The following is a 19530-nucleotide window of genomic DNA, read 5'->3' as shown; positions in this document are numbered from 1 at the left end:
AGCTCATTATTCTGATTATCTGATACCATTGAGGGTAGTACTGTAATTTCGTCCATTGTCGCACGCCGCTTCGCTCCGGGTGGTTCTATATACACCCCCCCTATTGCTCAGGACACCCCCCAAAAATTAAAAAAAAATTAAATACTCTCTACACCCCCCCATTTGCTAAGGACACCCCTAAAAAATTAAAAATTCCTAAATTACCCCCCACCCTTCCCACCCCCTCACCTAAATTGCTCTCTACACCCCCCAAACCCCCCCCACCCCGCTCTTCCCCTCCAAAACACCCGCCGGCTTCTCCCTTCCGCCCAAAAAACCTCGCCTCAAGCACCTCCCCGGCCATCTCCCGAGCAACGAGCACCTCGCCGGCGGAGGAGGAGGGGGGAGGCGGAGGAGGAGGACGGGGAGGCGGGGGGAGGCGGAGGGGGAGGTGGGGGATGGGGAGGAGGAGGAAGGAGGACGGGGAGGTGGGGGAAGAGGAGGGAGAGGAGGTGGCGGAGGAGGAGGGGGGAGGCGGAGGAGGAGGACGGGGAGGTGGAGGGGGAGGTGGAGGGGAGGACGGGGAGGTGGGGGATGGGGAGGAGGAGGAAGGAGGACGGGGAGGTGGGGGATGGGGAGGAGGAGGAAGCGGGCGCAGGGGGGAGGGGGGGAGGAAGACGAGGCGGAGGGGTGATGGGGGAGGCGGAGGAGGAGGAGGAGGAGGCGGAGGAGGAGGACGGGGAGGTGGGGGATGGGGAGGAGGAGGAGGAGGAGGGGGAGGGGTGATGGGGGAGGCGGAGGAGGAGGCGGCAGTGAGGAGGAGGGGGAGGGGAGGAGGCGGCAGTGAGGCGGAGGAGGAGGAGGAGGAGGCGGCAGTGAGGAGGAAGGGGGTGTACTGAGAAAATTTCAAGGGCAATATGGTAATTACACTAAAGGTTAGTTTGGGTATTTTTTTTTGGTTTTTGGGGGTGTCCTTAGCAATAGGGGGGGTGTATATAGAACCACCCCTTCGCTCCTCTCTCGTTATATCATCAGACTAGGCATTATTACGACAACCGGAAGTTTAATCTTCCGAATCTGCCCCTGTGAAGAGCCGGAAGAGTGCCTCTTTCTGCCGGAGGGCGGCCCGCGCCATTAACGACATCTCCGAAGAGGCCCCGAGGTCTGCAATTAGGGTTTCTATTTGCCCTTTTTGTACGATCTTGGAGAAAGGGAGGGTATAATTCCAATGCGATACGTCTTTAATTGAGAAGAGATCGAAAGAGGGAGCGAGGGAGGGAGGAGGAAACCCTAAGATGATGTCCTCCTTGGGGGCGATCAGCATCGCGGCCAGCGCGCAGAAGCTCGATGTGGACAATCGAATCTCTCTCCGTTACTACTACCGGATCGCGGATAATCTTATCAAGCAGGTCGTTCTTTCTTTTGGTTTGAATATAATTTGTTAATACTGTGATTTTTTTTTAAAAAAAGATTGCATCTGTATAGCGTCCTCTGTTTCTTATCCAGTGATTTTGATGGACGCGGATATGAATGCGGTATCGGGGATTTTGGATGTATTTATTGTGCTAGACAAGACGATTTGGGAAAATTCGTATGAGGAGTTGTTCATATTTGGTGGAGATTTTTAAAAAACATTGTAGCTTTGGTTTTAAGGGTCTTTCTTTCTTGAATGCGGTTGGAGATGGAATCTTGCTGAATAGTTTTAGTTTGGGAATTTATAGTGGCGTTTTACCATCACCGAAGCTTTTAGACTAACATAAGAGGATGGAAAGATTGAAACAGTTACATGGATGGATGGCATTCGAATTTATATTCTCGAGTGAGAAGAAGAGTAGTCTACTTATGGAAGAATTTACTGTTTCTTTTTCTTGGAATTAGAAACATGTAACAACTTGATCTGAGCTCATTGGAAATCCCTTTTCTTTCAGTAACTGACACATGCAAATACAAAATTCTTGATGCTTTTACTGAATTGAACAAACATGCAGAAGACGTAGGATACACCTGTTTATGCATCTGATGGGAATAGATGTTCCCCTCCAATTTGTAGGCTGTCTTCTGTGACAACATGAGGAAAGCTTCCCTCCAAACATGTAGCACGTCTGATGGCATTAAATCCTCCCCATGAATTTGTAGGCTGTCCGAGATGAAATTAAGAAGTTTCACTCCAAAGAGATAGCATCCCTGCACTATCATGTTTTAAACTCTTGTTAGTCTCATGTTATCCTAGGTGCATCCCAGACAGAGTGGATGCCAAAAGTCCATGGTGTTTGACAGTGATTGGCATGGAAAACCATGTTCTCAAAAATAACAAGGCCTACTTATTTATACATTGCAATTTTTGGATTCATTGCTTGGGAAGATTTTATGAAATTCATATGAGTCATGACAATTTGCTCAAGTTTCATGATTATCTAGAATATTTGGGAAAGCCCCATACTTAACTAGCAGTGGAGTCTTTCTTAGGAGAGAATTCTTATATCAGTAGAGAAGTTTCAAGAAAGTCTGGGTCTTATTGTTGTCTTAATCTGTGAAAGTGGCAAATCATGCAACTAAACTCTATGGTTCTATAGCGTAAATGCAAATAAAGTGGAGTTAATCTTAACAAGAGAATAACATAAAAAGGTTCCCCCTCTTTTGCATGGTGAACAACACGTGTTTTTATTAATGGACAAGCTCTCCTCATCATCCTTCTAAACTCGTCTTCTAGAGCAATAATGATTATATTTGTTTCTTCTTCACCTTCTTACTATTGTTTTCTTTATTAGATTTAATCAGATCACATTTACATTTCTGAACTTGAAAGATTATCCTAGATTTACTGTGATTTGATATCATAGAAACTTGATCCATCCATCATGCACATGTGGGAAATCAACAATCGTAGAAACTTGTACCATGTTAGGAATGCACGCATTCAAGTTATATGTAGAAATTGAATAACACAGAAAGAACATCAGGATCATTGAGTATTTTCCTGGATAAGTAGAGATTAGCTATCCTAACCAATGAAAACTTCTGCAAAAAATTCTTTCGATTTTAAAGATATCAAAAAAGTTTCTTTTCTCTTTAAAGATGATGCTCTTCTTATGTCTTTCTAGCTTCTTGGGCTAAGTCTGATGTTTAATGTATCAGGTTCAAGCATAAACCAATTTCCTTTCCCAAGAATCTTGGAACAAAAATGCCCTTTCTAAAGAAAATGAAGATATCACTTTTGTTGATTTAGGCTTTACTACTCCAAGGAAGCAGATCTACTACCTTGGATGTTATTGTTGATCAAAATTTCAATAGCTTTGTAGCGATATATGTGAACGTTGTTTCTTTCTGCTGCATAATTCGTTATGGTATATTGTCTAAAAGGTAGTTATAGTTGATGACAGGCACATGGCAATGTTAAGTTATTTACAGTCAACTCTTTTGGGAAAAAATGGTGATGTGTTGAGATGCATAACACTTACCACGAAGGTCCGCCGTACCGGTACCGGTGGCCGGCCGGACCGGTACGGTACGGGTCCGGTCCGGTACGGTACCGTATCGGCCGGTACGCGGTAGTTTCAAAAATCACAGCGCGAGGCGCTGTGGTTCAAAAAAAAAAAATCGTACCAGTGCGAACCGGCCGGTTCCCACCGGTACGAGGCCGGTACCGGCTGGTACGGGCTCCAAACCGGCCGGTATGCACCCGTACCGGCCGGTTCGGCTAAAAAACCGGAAAATACCGGTTTTTTAGTGGTTCTGGTACCGGTCTACGAACGGACCGGTACGTACCGGCCCGTACCGGCCGGTACGGCATTCCATGCTTACCACTATATTGTCTGAAACTGGTCTTCATTTGCTGCAGCTTGGCCTACATGGTCTCTATTGCTTTGATCCATGTTGATACAATAATACAGCAGCACTTTCGTTTTTGCTTATAAATGCATCGGTTACCGTCCCAAACAACTTTATCTATTTGTACCAGTTCAACACTTTTTCTTGCTTCTCTTTTTTGTCTTTTTTAAATATGGGTTGAAGGGCTTGATCTTAATTGATTTTAAATGGCTTTTTAAATGGGATGAGTATCTTTATAGTTTTGTTTGATAAGATCTATCTTTTTTGTTCCTTGGAATTATCATAGGACTATAATAATCAAAGAAACTGAGCCATGATGCATTATGCCATGGTCCTCTAATTCCTTTAGTGCTAGGAGGCAAATGGGGTGGATCTCTAGATGATTCAATTAGGGATGGGTACCATTGATGACAAATAATCATATGCCAAGGAAGTTATTTTTACATTGATATGATTTCAATTAGAGGCATTTATAATTACTAGCAATTACGAATGTGCAATGCATGTCTGAAAAATACAATTATAAAGTTTTAAATTAAATTATACAAATTATAAAAGTAATATTATTGAAATAAAAATAATATTATATAACCCCCCCCCCCTTTTTTTGAGAACCATTGAGATCATAGAGGAAGAGACAACATCATAGATTTTTGGTCACCTTGGAAGTGAATAATGGGATCTCTCTTCAATTTTTTTCTTATTTTTTTTTTATTTCTGTTAGTTCTTATTTATCTTTCTTGAAAATATGGACTAGAATTGAGTTAGATTCCCAAACAAACCCCCAACACCACCCCCCACCCCCTGCGTTTTCTAGGAGTTGGTTGGATTAGAGAGGAAGGGAGGGTGCCAAAATTTTTGGGTTGGCTGCAATTTATGTAAGAGAATGCTGACATCTCTCCAAATGTTTTCTTCTCTTTGTTTTAAAAATCCAGGATTTTTTCTTCCTTTCTAAATTAGTGTAAGTGAGAAAGGAGAAGCAAGTGGCGAGTTAGTGCAGACAGAGAGGTCGGTGGAGCATATTATTTATTTTTTTTATGTATGAAATCCATTGTTTCTTTCCTTTTTTAGGACTCAACATTTCCTTTTCTTTTCATCTACTGTTGGAAGTGAGAGAAAATGCAGATTTAGCATGGACTGTATGTTGGGCGGAGGATATGAGTTATTTTTTTCATTTTTTTATTAGAATCCAATTATTTTTCTTTCTTTTCTTAAGAGCTGGGATTTTTCCCCTCTAAATTAGTGGAAGTGAGAGAGGCGAGGTAGATGGAGACTTAGCACGGACCAAGAGGCAAGTGGACAGTACCCCCCACCCACCTTCCTTTTTTTCCCTTTTGAATAGAATCCAGTTGTTTTAAGATCCAGATCAGATATCCTTTATCTCTCAGAATTAGTGGACATGAGAGAGGAGAGGGTTGAGAGTTCGTACAGACTGAGAAGCAGGTGGAGCATATCAGTTTTTTTCCCTTTTTTTAAAACAACTGGATTCTTAATATTTATCTTTAAATAGAAAGATAGGTGGAAAGATATTTTCAGTAGAAAAATGACAGATGGAATCAGAGTGGAATATTCTCTAAATTCAAAACTGTTACTTTTAATATAGTATAGATTTACATGTGGTTTGTACATACAGTATGTACATACAATACGTCCATGTGGTTCCTATGTATTTGATAAGGTAAGCCAGATTTAGCATCATAGTACATAGGATGCAATATAATTAGTCTTCTACCACAACCCAAGCCTTCCATAATAATAAAATATGTATAGAGGACCTAAAATGTGCTGTTAATATGTAATTATAGTTATATGTCTCTTCTATTTCTTTTATTAATTTTGGTCTTAGTTATGTTGCTAATATATAAAAAATATTTGTATAATGTTAGCATGGTATTTGCTTTAAACTATACACGGGTTAAACAACAATCAACACAAGATGGTATATGATACTAATTTATAAGAGATAAAATATAAATTTTTATTTGCTCAAACATTTCTCTATGCTAGTAAAAAGCAACAGTAAATACTGGTTGAAAAGTGGCACAAGTTCATGGAGTAGTTGCAAATCTTCTGTCAGACTTGCAGATCTTTTATGCCATTGCATGCCACTGTCCAATCAATATGGCAAAATACACATACCATAATAGCCTTGGTGAGCTGTACTTGTCGAATAGACAACGTAACCCCAAGAAATTGCTCTAGCTTATTGTCCAGGCAATTACCTAGGCATCCATCTTCTTGGATGTTGAAGCTTGATTCTCAGGTTTTGGAAGAGTTTTCTCTGTTTCATTTGTTTGTTGCTTAAAGTTGCATCCATTCTTTTTTCCCCCAATACAAGATGACCTTTTCCTAAGTTTAAAAGCTACATTTGCATTTATTCTTGGTCTTTGTTTCTTAACGGGATAATGGTTAGAGGCTGGGTGGTCAATCTTTTGCCTTTTTGCAGTTTTCTGTTTGTTCCCTGCATTTTATGAGATCCTTAATTCATAGCATTAAAAAAATCATAAAACATTGAAATGGGTTGCACCAAGATTTTAATTTTTGGTTATAGCTTTTCCAAGTTATAACATGACCTACTTGCTCCCTATGTAGGCTAGCCTGCATCTTAGCTTAGTTAAAATACATAATCGAACAACTTCCATCCAAATGTTCTTACACGATTCCGAGCTATTAGTGCTTTTCCATGCTTTTTCTTCTATCAGTTGTAAATTATGCTTATTCTATGTTTTGTATAGGTTCCCTCATATTGCTATATTCATGATGGTATTATTAGTGAATTTGACTAATTATGTAAAGTTCTTCAGTTAGATCTCTGAAATTGTTAACTCTCTGCAGGCCAATATCTATCGGGAGGAGAATAATAATATTGATTTGTATGTTATGCTTTTGCGGTTTTCAAGGTCAGTATATCATTTGGAACAGAATGTTATTTGAACATTTTGAATATAGCTGGCTCATCACCAGGTTTCTAGTTTTCAAAACAGTAAGCGGATAAAATTTTGTACGATCATTTTTTACAATGCTATCGTATTATGCTTGATTATTTTTTTAGAGTCTAATTACCATCGGATGAGTTGACTTCTATCTGCTGCAGTTTGATCTCTGAGACTATACCATACCACCGAGACTACCAAGTGTCTCTACAAAGTGAAAGACTTTATTTTAAAAAGGTATACTATTTGATTCATTTTCATGTTTGTTGGGAGTTTTGAATTTGTTGTGCTGTAGACCTTTTGCTTTTCCTCTTATGTGCTTATCTTCTTAATGTGTAGTGATTGTACTGTATTCTGTACTCTTCATGTCCTGCTTGATATGAAAAAATTCTCCCTTTGTATTGTATAAAATGTTCTTTGATGGAATTTCTGCTCGTGATAACCTCTTTACAGAAGTTATTAGATGCCCTGAATGAGCTGGAGGCACTGAAAGCAGATGTGCAACAAAGGGTCCAAGAACTGAATAGGAAGACTGGGACTCAAGTAAATAGGTGGGGCCAAGCTCAACAAAATGGTTTTGTTGATAACTCATTGGAGTGGCCACCAGTCAGAAAGCAGACACTAAGAACTAATGAATCCAGTCAAGTACGACCATTTCTCATTATGATACTGATAGTGTTGCTGTTTCATTTTGACGCCACTATGTAGTTCTTCAAATCATATCTACAATTGAGAGAAGATTACCACCACATTTTCCATAATTTTTGGTGATGATGTTATAGTACAAATATTACCTATCTATACGTTACAAATAGGGAATTTCTATGGTTCATTCAGTGATTTCTGAATTATCCGTCTTTTCATGTGGATAGTTCATATTTGATAAGTTTGCTGGTCAAAGGTGGTTGTGACAGGCTGCACAATCTTAACAAAGTGATTCTTAAGCATGCTAGGGGTTGGAGTATCATTTTTTTAACTAAAATCTACACTTTCCCATACTGCTAGCAGATGAAATTCCATCTATTCCGTACATCTCCTACCTCGTCCTGCCCCTGTTGCCACTATCAACAGTGCTTCACTAGCCGTTGCCACTACTGCCCTACTTGAGAAAGAATTGTCTGTCCCCTCCTCTCTTTGCCCTCCCCAGCCCTTCCATCTCCAATTTGTACCTTGTTGAGCTCCCAAAGCTGCTCCACTTGCAGTTCTCACTTTTGCAGCTCTCTCTCTATCTCGCTTGCTCGCTTGCACGCGCGCACGCGCACACATGCACTTGCATCCCTTCCAACTCCAGCCTCTGCTGCCACCACTTTGCCAGTGCATTGTCGCTGATATGTTGAGCATCATCTTCATTTAGCACTGTTGCTCATCTCTAAACCTCATCGCCAGTAACTTTTTTGGGGCAGCATCTAGATAACTTATTCATAACCGAAATTATCATAATGCCCCCAAAAGTTTAGGATAAAAAAAAATCAGGGCAAATAAAATAAGTTTAGCAGGTATTATAACATGTATCATAGCAGTACCCTTACAAATATCTGTGCATGTCCCACATTGCAGGTACACAGAATCATTGGACGAGATGGCACCTCTTGGGGTCCAATCATTCAGCGTGACAGATTACCATTAGCCAAGCTTGGAGAAGAGCAATTTCGTAAATTGTAAGGCTTTGGATGATTTGACTACAAATGTTAGCTCTGCTAGTAGACTTGGTTTCACTACAAGTGAAATTTAGTCGACATTTTTCAAAAGCTTGGGATTTTACTTTCATGGATCATGATAATTTGATGAATGCAATGCGTGGTATATCTTGTTTTAAGCCTATCACCTAGGGTATGCCGTATCGGCCGGTACGAATCGATCCAAGCACGGACCGGTACCGGATCAGCGTGGGATCCGGTACCGGAAGCTTTTTATTGAAAAACCGGCCGGTACAACTGTCGTACCGGTACGGAACCGGTATGAACTGATACGTATCGGTCCGGGCCGCCACCGGTACCGGTATAGCGGACTTTGCGTGTCTCCTATGTAGTGAAATCACAGTACCTCTAGCCAACATTTTCTTATGCTACATCAGTGGTTCTGATTGCAAATATCTTTTTTTTTGGGTGCTCTTAACCTTGGTACAAAATATTCAGCTCACATATCCATTTCTTTGAGTTTAATGTGTACCTTCTGTTATCATCCATCTCATGATGCTGTTATTTCTAGAGAAATGCAACTATTAATCTGTAATCACAAATGAATAGTATAATAAAACTTTCATTTGACTCGATATATGAGCGTATGGGTACTATATTACAATGGGACTGGCTACTATGAATTCTTTGAAGGCATCTGTCTCCCTAACATACATGCACATCACACATGCCTAATGTTAATGCTCTTAGTGTAAATTATGTTACTTGATTGACTAATGAATATAAGAAAGTTCTCTTTTACACAAGTGTAGCTTATCCACTATGGGGTCTGGGGATTCTATATGATTGAAAATTTCAATAAATCATTATTTTATATTTGGAATTATGCTAAAGAGAAAAAAGATTTGTGCATGGGAACAAAGATATTCGATGATTGAAAAAAGCTCCATGATGATAAAAGAAGAAATGCCAACTTATCCATTATGTGACTAATGAGCTGCTATTTGTTGGTATTTTCAATCATATGTACCTTTTTATACTTTCTTTCATGCGCATGAAATTTTTCAGTAGCATTCTGTTATTGGGTTTTTAAAACAGGGAATCTTTGTAAATCACGCTTTGAAACAGCATCAATCACTGACATCTTCCTGCTTGGTGCTCCACTCTTCTTTTCTTTCCTTTTTGTTTTCTTTTGTTTTTTTTTGTGAAAAGTGCTTCACTCATCCTGCTTGACATTTTTTTTGTAGAGCTCTCAACATTCCACGCCCGAAGGAGGAGACTTTATCAAGGCACTCCATTTTGGGTCCAAATGGGCTACAGGGACAGTGGAAGCCACCCAGTATTGACAAAGGGGTATACTTTAATTCATTAAATGCTTGCATTTCAACCATGATAAAATACAATTGACCTTCTTTTTTGTTGATGCAGATCCAATACCCGAGCAATTTGGACTTGAGTCCTATTGAGTTCCCAAGGTCAAAACTTTTACTGACATCCCTAATGTGCTTTTTTACATTTGACCTTTGAACATCTCTGTTTACAATTAGGTAATTAAGGCAATTAACATAGTGCCTGACTTTTCACTTGTTGCTTATGTAGTTACAAAGCAATCTTATTTTTTCATGACAAATCTGATAAACTTTTTGTAACTGCGTATATGATTCCTCATTATTTTGCAGAAATGCCTAAAGCAGTCACCGTTACCAGCAGGAATTTTTTGTTCCAACATTATAAATTTACATGAGGAAAGAACTGATTTTCCTTTCTCCCTCTCCAAAATTCTTCCTCTTCCACCATCTTTCTGCTAAGAAATTTAAAGATCTGATTTATAGTCATGGTATTAGAGTTGGACAATAATGCAAGAGTGAATTCATAATGTCTCAGCCGTTGGAACCATTCTTGCTGTCCTTCATCTCCTCCCTTTTAGTAGACATTAGCCCACTTATCTCTCTAGTTTTCTTCTCTCTTCCTTTCATTTCTTTCATCCATCATAACATAATCAAGCCCCTTTATGTGTTATTGACTTTATTCCTATCCTTGTATGCATTACAAAACCGAACTCCCTTCTATGAGAAGTTTGTCGATCACCTCTCTTTTTATCAAACATGCTTGGTTACTTGGTAAGCTTCAAGATCATCTGTACAATTTTATGTTGGAGAAAAAATTTGTTCTTGCCATCATCCTTGTTCAAGAAATGATTGAATATGTTAATGGATACACGCCTGTTCCTTTGGACTTAATATTTATTAATGATATTCTTTGATGAAAAAATAGATACTAGGTGGGCAGAGTTGTATGAAATGTCAAAAATATGGTGAATGTATAGCCAATGGAGAGATGCTGTCTACAGGGTGGATTAATGCTGTCCTAAGAAATTTTTGTGCAAGTAATATACGTTGAAAAAAGACAAGGTCTTTTGAGAAAACCTCAAGATTTTTTCTCAATTTTTCAAGGCTTAGCATTAGCATCTCAAATCTAAACTTCACAGTGCAATAAATAGATCTTTTGTGAAGGACTTCCACAAACTCTGTTCAGTTTTATACCCACTGTGTGTCATTCAAAATCCCATTGGTGATGCTGGCAAGTTCAGATTTTACTCTCTACTATGATGACGATCTGAAGCTATTTGTAATTTGTAATATATGTGATCTCAAGTTTGAGTCCTTCATTTGCTACCTTCAAGTCATTTCTCCTGCAAGTCATACTTCTAGTAATTCTTTTTATGCGAGTGGAGATTTCTGGCATAGAGAAAGTGTATATACCATATAGGCGATGTCTAGAGGTTGTAGGGAAATAAGGTATGAAGATTTGAGGGTTTTCTTGATCGACACGGATATACTATTCTGTCTTCTGAGTTTTCCTCTTTTTCAGCAAGCATGTGGTGGTAGAGCTAATCTATTGTGTAGTGGTGGAAACGTGTTTCCTTTTGGTTGATTGTAGTCATAAGCACGCAGCCAGAATATGCCGAATTTATTGGTGCAACAATCTTCATACATCAAGGTTTCCTAGGATTAGAAAATAGCACCCTATTTTTCCAAATGATTAAAGCAAATCCTCATTTGCTACTGTGAACAAGGAAGTTGAGGCTGTGCATCAAAATAGAGGAATTTTTTTAAAGTCTAATATGAAAATCACATTCTTTAGCAAGAGTGTGTGTAATCTGTAAAATAAATTAGATTAGGGACTTGTTAGATGCCCGTATGTTTGTAATATCAAGTATAATCAGACGAGTATAATTAGACGGATCCATAGAAAGGCTGAAAGCCTTCCCAGTTACAAGATTAATACAATTAGATATGTGGGTTGCATAATGCGGAGGCATCCGTAATGTATTTTACATAGTTACTATGAGAATTGTCTTCTTTTGTGCTTTGAGGTATGAATGACCGGTGTGTAGTGACATGTCCAGAGTGTTTCTTGGAGTCCTCTTGAACTAACCACTTAGCTTCCATATGCTTAAAAACAAGTGATCTGGGTAGTGTAATCATGATCATTTTCTGTATTTCAATGTGGATTTAGTTATAATCATCAGACTGTTGCAATGAGATGATATTTTTATTGCAAGCTCGATGTGAATTCTGACAGCTGAAATTTGTTATTGAAGGCATGGAAAGCCTAAGGTATAATCAGGTATAGAAGTTAAGTGGAGTGATAAAATAACTTTCTCCAGCAATGCATAATAATGCCTACTAGTGTGGAGCGATATGCACCTCTATAACCTATCTGATACCCAGCAATGGGCAATATTGAATGATAATGACATAGAATTTATAATGACCTGAAGTGGTAATGGGAGTATGTCAGGTCCTTTACAAAGTCTAGTTACAACCCGCCTCGACATAGCTATTGTTGTTAATTAGATTTTTCTGCATATGCATTTTTCGCTGCTTCACTTAGCACTCTGTAAAGAATTATTTTTGATGGAATGGAATTGACTTCAATTTTCAGATTCACTGATGCAGTATTGGTTTTGTTATTCATATTCTTTGAAGTCCCTTTAAAGTTTCTACATTTTCTTGGCAAAAATTATGTCCATTCAAAAGTGGTGGTTAGTATACCATGGATCTAATTTACAGTTTCTTCTAGATTGTCCTGGTGTAGGTTAAGGAAGTCATTAGTATAAATACTGTGACTACAGATGTATTTACTGATAGCCATTACAGTTGTCCTATCTGCAATTTATTAAGGTGAGTTAGCTGTGGTGCTTGATCATAAAATATGGAAAAAAAAGGAGGAGAAAAAGAGAGTCTCTGCAAATCCTTATCCTTATAGGTGAGTTAGCTATGGAGAACAACCATAAAGAAAATGGCTTCACAAAATCATTGAGCAGGGTTGTCAATCGATATTTAACTTGATATTGACCCACTCAATAACTCTTCCAATATTTATTTCTTCATCCTTTTGGTGGGCAAGGGGGTAAACTACCTAAATGCACAATTAATAAGGATCCATCTTATTCATGAGAAAACTGAAGAGAGTTGCATTATACATAAGCTGGGCCGACATTTTTTGGCACATGGCTTTGATTTCATTATTTTGCTCCAAGATTGTGTACAACTTAAGGGGAGGATAAGCTATATGTATTTCCATGTGTATCACTTGACTATACTGCAGTTGAAGATACTTCTAATTGCAAATTACCATGCTTAATTTCACTTATGCCTGTTCTCTGGTAGATCACACTGAGATGGAATATTTCTAATGCTGTACCTGCTTCTCTCTCTCCTCTGCTTTCCAAGAAATATTCATTTTCTATCTTTTTGGTATTAAGATATCACATTTTACTATATGCTGATGTAGCGTAATTTTTGGATGGTATCAGCCTGACCCAGCCTCTGGAAGATAAACCTGTGCCTGTAAAAGACAATGGCACTTCAGGGAATGAAGGATCTCCACTGGAAGTTCTTTTGTTGCATGATGATAGAACAGCACCTATTGCCGAACCAAGTCCAATGATTAACTTAGATGCTGCAGAAACTCCTATGATAGATATCACCAGAGAACCTTCTCCTCCACCTGTCCTTGCAGAAGTGCAAGATGTGGTTGCTGTCACATCACAAGTTTCTAATTCCATATCTGGACAAACAATACTTCTGCAGGATGAACTAGTTCAGACAGGCTCTCCTTTGCAAGTTCACATAGTGAGATATTCATTCCCTTCTAGCTCTTCAGATGTCAAATGCTTTTCCTAAGTGACTTATAGGACAACATAGCCACGGAAAGAATTTTTTTTTTTTTTCTGATGCTTAATTTTTTTACCATGCATATGTCTCACTAACCATTTGCTTTGTTTTTGATATTTATTCTGCAGTCAACAACAATGATGGAAAGCTTTATGAGACTTGCAAAGTTAAATACTGTCAGAAATTTAGAAACATGCGGTGTTCTTGCAGGTTCACTTGTAAGAGATGAGGATTTTCTTCATTTCCTTTTTAACTGAAAGAAGCTTTTGATTACATATTCAGGGCATTGCTTTGCTTTTGCAGAAAAATAGAAAATTCTTTGTGACAGCTCTGATCATCCCCAAACAGGAGTCGACATCTGATTCAGTAAGACAGTGATAGCTTTTTTATATATTGTTGTGCATTAACATTTGGTTTTAATAACAATCATTGCTTGTTCATTCAGTGTCAGACAACCAATGAAGAAGAAATATTTGACTACCAGGATAAGCATTCACTTTTTCCCCTTGGGTGGATTCATGTGAGTACCTAATCCCACAAATGATCCTATGCCTTCCTAGCTTGTTATAGCATCTAGAATCAACTTTGTTATAGCTTGTTATAGCTTCTTAGCATTGTAGAGTTTTATTTTATTTTTATTGCTATTGGTTCTTGTAGTCTTACGCTTTAAGTTTAATCAGAATATATGTGAACATGCTGTAACTAATTTCATGTGGTTTCTGAAGTATTCTGTTAGGAACATAACAATCATTTTCCCTTAATGCTTTCATAAATCTTAAAAGGGATACCTGTTTAGTTTTGATACCTTCTATCTTTTCAATCGTCTAGTTCCTTTATTGGCACAAGTTGGTGCTTGGAGAATGCTAGACATCAGGTCATAATACTCTTTTTAAAACATAGTATATTTATTCTGTCTGTGTGTGAATGAGGAGAGGTCTCATGACTTCAGGTGTCTATTTGCTCTACCCCCAGACTTCTAATTGAAACATATTTACCAAATGATCAATGTATTTCCTTGCTTCATTTTTTTTTAGAGAAGTTTTCCTACATATATTATTCTCGTTTTCGAACTTAGTCAATCTGATCATGAGTGAGCTAAGCAAATCTTAAGCTCAGCTTGGCTATCAATTCGGTAAGCCCCTGTCTAACCAAATACAAGCTGCCCAGAATCAGCATGTTCATTTGACGACCCTACCGCCAGGATGGTGTTGTGGATATTTCTTGCTTTTGACTGACCGGCCAAGTTTTATTATTCTCTGAATGTGCGTGTTCCAGTCAATTTTTGGAAACTCTAATGATGAGGTTTAGTAATTTATAGGTTCAGTTTCCTCTTCCTTTTTTTTTGTTTTTCTTTTATAATATTTGATATTTCTTTTTTTTTTTTTGGTTTTTTTGTTTCAGATTTTTTTATAGGGTAAAATATGGCCTTAATTTTGTGTTTTTTGCTTTCTTTTTTCCCCTTTCATATAACACTATCACAGCATCAATTGATCATTATCCTGCCAACCATCATGTGCATGTTAATTTTTTTTTTTACTTTTTAGTTGTTTTTTCCCTTTTGCCTAGTTCTCTGTTTTTATTCTTGAGGCTCCTTTCTACTCTTATGTTCTGATTTTTTCCCCCTCTTATCACAAAAGGAGGAAGTGGTAATACTTTTTTTTCTCCCTTATAGTTATTTTCAGGAAGACAAGCAATAAATACTAAGGGAAATTTATGTAATTTTTTTACATATTTTAAAATCAAATTTTGTTGTTTTTCAAGGTATTTAAACATTCTTGTAACAATTTTGTCCTCCTAAATGCTACTTCCCTCTAGTAAAATCCTGGCTCTACCACTAGCAGGCATAGCCTTAATGATCTATGACTTTTTCTCTCTAATGGCTTATGATCATTAGCTGTTTTACGCATTTTTTGGCTATGCCAATTTATGTATATGAGAGTTGCCATTGATTTTCTTTTTGATTTTTTTCCCTTTTAGTTGGAAGCATTCTGTCATGGCAGAGTAATTACATCAGCCTGTACTTTTTATGTGAAATATGATATTAATGTCTTTTAATCTCTTTTCAGTTTTTTCTGGTTATGACAATATATGTATATGTTAGTTGTCATTAGTTTGTCTGAATTATTTTCTCGAATTTTTTCTTTTTTTTTTTTAATTGCAAACATTCTGTCATGGCAGAAAGTAGTTACATTGGCCTTCAATTTTCTTAGAAACTACTCTCTGGATAAAATATCTGTATTGCTCTATTTTCATGGATGAATTGATAATGCACACATTATGTGGTATGAATTCTCATCTAATATTTATTGTTAAATTCACAGACACATCCTACTCAGTCATGTTTCATGTCCTCAATTGATCTTCACACCCACTATTCTTATCAGGTACGTACGGATGCATGTTCCCTGACAATTTATAACTAACTTTCTCATATTTTCCCTGTGTTTTCCTCTTTCTAAGCACTTAAATTTTGTTTAGATCATGTTGCCTGAAGCCATTGCAATTGTTATGGCACCAAAAGATAGTTCAAGGTAAGAGTCTTAAGACATCAATTACTTGTTTCCATCAGAATCATATGAGCAATTAGTACAGATTCTGAGAAATCCAGTAAGCTTCTCAATTTATGCAGGAACCATGGGATATTCCGACTGACCTCTCCTGGGGGCACGTCAGTCATCAGGCAATGCCAGCAGCGTGGTTTCCATCCCCATAAAGAGCCACCAGATGGGGGTCCTATCTATGACCACTGTTCTGATGTCTATATGAACTCTAATTTGAAGTTTGATGTAGTGGATCTTCGATGACCATGATTTTCTCCGTGACTGGATTGTTATGCTGAATTACATATAAATCATGTATATGATAAATTCATTGATTGTACAACAAAATAACAATATATATGATAGAACATTAATCTGGTTTTCCTGGATATAATAACAGACAGAAGTGTAACTCAAAAGTTCGTGTTTCGTGAAATCACATTGTTTTCAATTCATAATTGGTCCATAAGACTATTTGCTTCTGTTTTTATTGTTAGTATTGAATTTTGGTTGTTGCCTTTCTTGAATCTTGTAATTGCTTTTCTAACAGGCTGCAGGATGCATAATATGGAATTGTTAATGATTCAGGTCGGTGGATTTTATTGCTCTACACTGGCGGGAGCATTGTCGCCGAAAATTGGTTGTGATGCCGGTTCAAGAAAATGAAACTGACAGTAGATATAGAAAGATGGTGGAGTACACTGGTGGTTTTGATGGGTTCTTGAGATTTTAGTTGACCTGCTAATGCATCAGGGATTTCTGAGATCAAGGCCTCATTTGGTTTGCAAATAACCTGTAATAAAATTAGTTGAGCTCCACTTATGCTCTTTCAATTAAACAACTTCTACTTGCAGTCTTATAAAGCTGGAATAGGGAAGGATTCTTCTGCAGAAATTTTAGAAAAGCTGAATAGCAGTTTTAGGTACTTATTCCTCTCTTTTATCCAGTTATTACTATTGGGTCGTTTTGTTTAATAGGTTTTTCCGGGATAAAAGGAAAACATACCCTAAGCTAGTCATATTTAGATGCGCAGATCAATTTAATACGGAACACTAAACAATGCCTACGGCACGAGGGAACCACCTTGGGCATAGCCCAAGCGGTGTAGATTTCCTTTTCTCACAAGTCAAGGAGTGGGGTTAAATCTTGTAGTAGTAGTGGTTAGGAACTTGAGGTATTATTTGAGAGAAGAATCTTGGATTATATATATGTGTACATATGTATGTATTTATACACACACACACACACACACACACACACACACACACACACAGAGAGAGAGAGAGAGAGAGAGAGAGAGAGGGCAACAAATCTCTTTGATTCCTTAATGTCTGTTCTTCTCCAAAACAATTCGGAATATTCCTGTTCTCAGACTACTATAATCTTCTATGCATATGATAATATACATTTTTGACATCCACTTAATGAAGAGTGGTTGGAAGTTTCTATATCCAGATACTTTGACAGGCCGTACAACTCCGGGCTATGGCAATGGTTTGTGTTAACTAGTGTATAGCAGTCAGTTATGCATTTTGAATGCATTAGCTTTAACCTCTCTTTTTTTTTGGTTTTATTATCACAAGTTTCTAAACTGTCCTTATTTATCAGGGATTCAACTGCTAGTAAGCATATAGATCTTAAGGAAGAATGAAATAGCTCTTAAACCGTGTGTGTGTGTGTGTGTGTATTAGAAAATGATTTACCACAATTCTTTTGATGTTCAAATTTTCGGAAATTATTAGAAAGTAGCTCATGGATCTTATTTATCCAAAAACTTTTTATGGAATCTTCCATATAAGGGATTAAATCATTCATAATTGTACGTAAATCAAATTTTTTTATTGCTCCACGGCATGGTCCGCTCAATAAAGGATCATATGTTTTGGTCAAGCATTCTTGTTCATTCTCATGATTGCAAAATCTAGTCATTTTTTCTAGCATATCTAGAGAAAAAACCTTCTCTTTTTTTTCTTTTTCTAGAACTTTTATTCGAGGCAAATTAGTAAAAGTACTAAAAATAGTAGCAACACTAAATTTAGTAATAATACTAACAATAGTCATAAAATTAAAAATAGTAATAATACTAATAATAGCAATAATACTAAAAATAACAGTAATACCAAAAATAGCAATAATACCAAAAATAGCAATAATATTAATAATAGTAATAATACTAATAATAATATTTTTTACTAAAAATAGTAATAATACTAACATAGTAATGATACTAAAAATAATAATAGAACTAATAATAGTAATAATACCAAAATAGTAATTACACTAAAAACAGTAACAATACTAAAAATAGTAAGAATACTAATAATAGCAATTATACTAAAAATAGTAATAATACTAAAATAGTAATCATACTAATAATAGCAATTATACTAAAAATAGTAATAATACTAAAATAGTAATAATACTAATAATAACAATTATACTAAAAATAGTAACAATACTAACAATAGTAGAAATACTACATTTAGTAACAATACTAAAAACAGTACTAATGATAGTCATAATATTAAAGATAGCAATAATACGAAAAATAGCAAAAATACTTAAAAAAGTAATAATACTAATGATAGTAATAATGTTAAAAATAGCAATAATACTAATAATACTAATAATAGTAATTGTACTAATAATAGTAATAATACTAATAACAGTATTACAACTAAAAATAGTAACAATACTAATTAATAGTAATGCTACTAATAATGGTAATAATACTAAAATAATAATTATACTAATAATACTAATAATATTTATATGTGTGTGTGTATGTGCGAGAGCGCGCGTGAATAGAAAATTGTGGCCTAAGACATTGGAAATTTTTCTCTAGTGTGGCCGCGCACAGTCCCAATCTTATACAAGAAATTCCCCCCTCTATTTTGTTAACACTTAAGAAGTCCTATAAAATTTGTGATAACCAAAGAACAAACACGATTCTTCAACGGACTTTTGGTTTTAGCAGGCAAGAAGTTTGGAAGGAGTAAAACTGACGTCCACGGACTAGTGAGGCAAGGGACATGTTTGGTTCCTTCCCCAACGATGCTGGGCCAGCCGGCCTCTCCAACATTTTTAATTTGCCAGATCGAACTTAAAGAAAGGGATTGGATTTGACTAAATAAAGTTTCAAGGTCATGATAGAGAAAATGACGAACCTAAAAGAGTACTATCTTTTTTTTATTGGAGCACATCAGGTACAAGCACTGTACACCCAATTGTATACACGGCACGTATCATATTAGTTAGATTTCTAATATGGGTTAGGAATCAGAATTAAGAATGTGGATTAGGAATCAAATTTATGATTGTTGAGCCTACCATCTATCCATCTATGATCTATGCATATATCTCATGTCAACATGCTATTTTCACTGTTTCAAACCAAGCTACACCATTTTTCATCTTAATTATTATGGGC

The 19530-nt window shown here is 36.8% G+C and overlaps 1 protein-coding gene across 1 annotated transcript; it reads left to right on the top strand.

Moving 5' to 3' along the window:
* Positions 1-941: 941 nt before the first annotated feature.
* LOC103719560 (AMSH-like ubiquitin thioesterase 1) lies at positions 942-16555 on the top strand. Its single transcript, XM_008808858.4, has 14 exons — positions 942-1388; positions 6643-6707; positions 6902-6977; positions 7194-7385; positions 8298-8398; positions 9625-9730; positions 9806-9852; positions 13200-13518; positions 13689-13778; positions 13864-13926; positions 14006-14080; positions 15882-15944; positions 16039-16091; positions 16190-16555. The coding sequence occupies exons 1-14, from the start codon at positions 1275-1277 to the stop codon at positions 16362-16364; spliced, it is 1539 nt and encodes a 512-aa protein (XP_008807080.3). The 5' UTR covers positions 942-1274; the 3' UTR covers positions 16365-16555.
* Positions 16556-19530: the final 2975 nt, after the last annotated feature.

The sequence above is a fragment of the Phoenix dactylifera genome, chromosome 12 (genome assembly GCF_051530095.1).
Source record: "Phoenix dactylifera cultivar Ajwa chromosome 12, Ajwa_hap1_PhDact_Kaust_v1.1, whole genome shotgun sequence".
NCBI classification, from domain to species: Eukaryota; Viridiplantae; Streptophyta; class Magnoliopsida; order Arecales; family Arecaceae; genus Phoenix; species Phoenix dactylifera.
The sequence above is the reverse complement of the archived record's forward strand: the minus strand, read 5'-3'. Positions and strand labels throughout refer to the sequence as shown.

Bases quoted from the DNA above. Each gene is read 5' to 3' on its own strand.
- LOC103719560 (XM_008808858.4), top strand. From the start codon at position 1,275: ATGATGTCCTCCTTGGGGGCGATCAGCATCGCGGCCAGCGCGCAGAAG. The intron at 9,731-9,805 runs GTATACTTTAAT...TTGTTGATGCAG, and splicing joins CACCCAGTATTGACAAAGGG to ATCCAATACCCGAGCAATTT. The intron at 13,927-14,005 runs GTAAGACAGTGA...TTGTTCATTCAG, and splicing joins AGGAGTCGACATCTGATTCA to TGTCAGACAACCAATGAAGA.